Source organism: Myotis davidii, unplaced genomic scaffold (assembly GCF_000327345.1).
Source record: "Myotis davidii unplaced genomic scaffold, ASM32734v1 scaffold249, whole genome shotgun sequence".
Taxonomy (NCBI): domain Eukaryota; kingdom Metazoa; phylum Chordata; class Mammalia; order Chiroptera; family Vespertilionidae; genus Myotis; species Myotis davidii.
In genome coordinates this window covers 4,847,625-4,851,610 of record NW_006300367.1, presented here as the reverse complement: position 1 = coordinate 4,851,610, position 3,986 = coordinate 4,847,625, and the positions used below count along the sequence as shown (strand labels likewise).

The 3,986-nt window shown below is 42.7% G+C and overlaps 1 protein-coding gene across 1 annotated transcript in view; it reads left to right on the top strand.

The window, feature by feature from the left end:
* The window catches only part of TSN (translin), a 9,997-nt gene extending 8,376 nt beyond the window's left edge, over window positions 1-1,621 (top strand). The window contains exon 6 of the mRNA XM_015572506.1: window positions 1,113-1,621. Coding sequence (XP_015427992.1) covers window positions 1,113-1,346 — 234 coding nt within the window. The 3' untranslated portion in view covers window positions 1,347-1,621. The remainder of the gene's footprint in view (window positions 1-1,112) is intronic.
* The last annotated feature ends 2,365 nt before the right edge of the window (window positions 1,622-3,986 follow it).

Sequence of the window (3,986 nt, the reverse complement as noted above, 5' to 3'; positions counted from 1 at the left end):
TTTTCGTTGCTACTTCATAACTGTAATGTTGTTATGAATCGTAATGTAAATATCTGATAGGCAGGCCCCAATTTCATTGTTACAAATTGAACATACTTAAAGCATAGTGATTAATCATAAAAATAATATGTAATTATGTATGTGTTTTCTGATGGTCTTAGGCGACCCCTGTGAAAGGGTCGTTCGACCCCCAAAGGGGTTGCGACCCACATGTTGAGAACCGCTGCTTTAAATGTATTGTTTTATATGATTTGCTAGTATTTTGTTGAGGACTTTTGCATCTATGTTTATCAGAGATATTGACCTGTAATCTTTGTGTGTGTGTGTTGTTCCTGCCTGGTTTTGGTTTCCAAATAATGTTGGCTGAATTAGGAAACATTCATTCTTTCCTCTTCAATATTTTGGAAGAGTTGGAGATGGATAGGTATTAAATTTTCTTTGAATGTTGGTAGGATTCACCTGTGAAGTTGTCTGGTCCCGGAGCCGTTAATTTTTTTCACCTTCCCCCTTCGCTGTTATTTTTTAAAATGGGTACAAAAATCCCGGGAGTCTGATTCATTTAGAAGCCATCTGTCGGTCACCGGATAGTCATTGACTGTGCACGGTATGAGTTTTGCTCGTCACCAGAGAAATGCCATTCTGACGAGGTGCATATTTACTAATGTGTGAATTTTTAAGAGATGATTATACTCTTTGTTTCAAAGTAGTGGAAAAACGTATTCCTGGTAACAATTCCATATAATTGTTTTGGAGAGCAACTTACCTGTATAACTACATTAATTATTCTTGCTTTTATCTTCTTAGTCTCTTTCCTTAGAAATTATGTTATGAAAATACTCTAAAGATGAAAAAAAAGCTGTTATAAGGCTGTTCACTGTGGGTTTACAAATAATATTTATGTAGAATAAATTATAGCCCATAGAAACTCTAACAAGAGAAATGATTTCTTAAGTTATTAAGTTAGTGGTAATATTAAGCATTTGTCAAAAATGTATTCATCCAAGATAATATGTGAAAGTGTTGTGGCCTGAGGGTCTTGTCATTGTGATTTGGAGGACATGGTAAGGCGGAGCCACATTGTAACACATCCCAGTCTCTCTCTCCCTGCACAGTCGAGGCTGTCTGTCAACAGTGTGACTGCTGGAGACTACTCCCGGCCCCTTCACATCTCCACCTTCATCAATGAGCTGGATTCCGGGTTCCGCCTCCTCAACCTGAAAAACGACTCCCTGAGGAAGCGCTATGATGGCTTGAAGTACGACGTGAAGAAAGTGGAGGAGGTGGTCTATGATCTCTCCATCCGGGGCTTCAATAAGGAGACAGCAGCAGCTTGTGTGGAGAAATAGGAGACTCCCCCCGGGCCTGGCCTTGCTGACCTCAGTGGCCAGCGAGGTGAGCGCAGGGCCGCTCACAGTTATGGTGCCCTGTTGCTAAGCACCGCGATTTATTTTCTTAGCCAGGTTTGTGGTATGTGTATCAGAATCGGAACACTTCTTTGGGGATAAAGATTAGCCTTTACAAGGACAGGGTTTTTTTTGTTGTTTCAGTGAATTTGCTCTGTAGTTCAGTTCTGTCAAAAGTGCCAATGTCAGTCTCTTGGTAAAGTTTATTTCCTGATTACCCTGATGCTGTTGATGTCCTGATTGAGAAGTTTATTGTCTTGTGATCCTCGGTATTTTCTATATCCAAAGTAGCCCCCATACACAGGTATGCAAACAGATAATTAAAAAGGATGATAGCTAACCAAAGGACACATTTTATATTTTCCTCTCTTTTTTTAAGCCAGGTGAGTAAATCAGGTGTTGAAATTTTTTACAAGGGAGTAATAACTCCAGGGTTCCCTCACTGCCATCAAAACATGCAAAGTCAAGTTCAACAGATACGTCTGGGAAGTTTTTGTATTAAAGAATTGAGTAATGTGCTATCATTTGGCTGTTTACCGGTATGGGGGTAGCACTTAGTGTTTTAAACACCTGGTTTCCTGATGTTGCCTTCATATTGTGCTATTGCAAGCAATTACAAATCATTTCACACACATCTTTAACACTTCGTATGATGTATTTCTAAGCTATGAAACCTTTTTCCTAGCAGCCAGCTACACTGTTTGGTGTGGGAGTATAAAGCCACCCAGTCAAGTTAGTTAGCAATACCCCAACTGGTGTGTTCTGAGAGAAAAGTCTGTGCTTTGTCTGGAAGAAAGAGAAAACATTGGATTAAAAAACCAGCTGAAAAAATGAGCCAGCAGATTTGGCACTGTTTTCAGAGTAAGCAGTTTCAGGTTGTTGGTGACTCTCCTGATAGTCAGGTTTTAGATCGACAGTTTTGGGCAAGCCACATAAATCTGGTTGCACCCTCCTTCCCCTCATTTCAGGCAGTACTGAGAATACTTGCCATGTCATTGGCTGTTTACCAGTTGTGAGGGGGCAGGGGTAGTGCTTGAATTGAAGTTAAGATGGTGACATCCATAGTTTTTTGGAGCTCACTGAAAGGAAGGTGCCAATGTTTCCAGGATCTGAAGATTTCAGGTGTACCACCTGACTCCATTTTGGGTTTTCTGTGTGTACAGTGGATGTTTGGCCTGGAAATCAGAGCTTTTATCAGGTTGAGTTAAGGACTGACAAATTTGCCATTGTGAGGAAAGAAGTAGAAATGAGGCATAATTGCTCTGCATTGTTGGATTTAGAGTGATAGCTCTTTCTGCAGAAGAGTTTGCAGAAAGGAAAAAGGTGTTCGGATCTTTAAAGTGACACGAACACTGTCTACATTGAGTATGATAGGCTTTTAATTACATAGTCAGTGCATTTGACAGTAGTTTTCTTTGCCTCTTAAAGTAAATTGATTCTGCTTGAGAATATTAAGTTCTTGGCAGAAGTTGTGGATTTTAGTTTTAACAAAAGCATTTTAAGTATAGGAGCACATTCTGGTCTTGTAGCTCCATTTGAGAGTTTAAGAGTCATGTTTATAATTATTCATTTGTGTTTGTTGCTGGCTTACTGTAAAGCAATAAGAAGTGGGCATTTGTTTTCCGGTCCTTGGTGATTAATTGTGCTGCTGGAGAACTCTTCTGTACGGAGAATAGCTTCTGAATGCTGTTTGAGGCTGAAGAAGACCAGTGTGGTCAGCACAGACTGCTGTGCAGTAGTTACAGTAACCAGAGGGCAGTGGGCATGGCACTGCCCAGTGAGAAGGTGCCATTCGCGTGGTCCACCGTGCTTGGGAAATTGCAAGAGTTTTGGCTGCATAGGTGAGAAGCATTGGCTCTGGTTTTACATACCAGCATTATTTTTTTCCGTTTTAGAAAACCAGGCAGTTTAGAGAACGGCATGAATTAGTGGATGTTAGATAAAAAAGGCTAAGCGACTGTCTGACTGTCCAACCGGTAGCTATGACGTGCAATGACCACCAGGGGGAAGACGCTCTGACCGGTGGCTATGATGTGCACTGACCATCGGGGAAGATGCTCAACGCAGGAACTGCCGAGCTGTGGTGACTTGACAGCGACGGTTCTCAGGTGACGCACCCCGGAACCAGACAGGAGGGAGCCCGATTCTGGGGTGTGTTTCCTGAGAACCTCCCTCGCAATCCAGGACCCCTCTGGGGGATGTTGGAGAACTGGTTTCAGCCCCATCCCCATAGGCCAGGCCAAGGGACCCCCCTGCTGGAGGGACTCCGCTCAGTCCACAGACGCCCTTTGAGCCATGACACCGCCCCAGGTGTGCGGCCGGCTGGGGAGGGGCCACGGGAGGTTGGCTCCAGAGCGTGTCCGGCCCTCTCGCCCAGTTCCACCCCACCGGCCACCTATTTCCTTTCATTGTGCACGAATCCATGCACTGGGCACTAGTAGACTTATAAGAAGAAGAGAACTCCATAAAAAGAACCATAAGATTTGCCCTGTTTTCAACTTGAACAATAATATGAATTATTGCTTAAGAAACTAATAAAAACGACAGCTTCTTTGGCAGTGTTCTGAGACATTTACTGAAGCA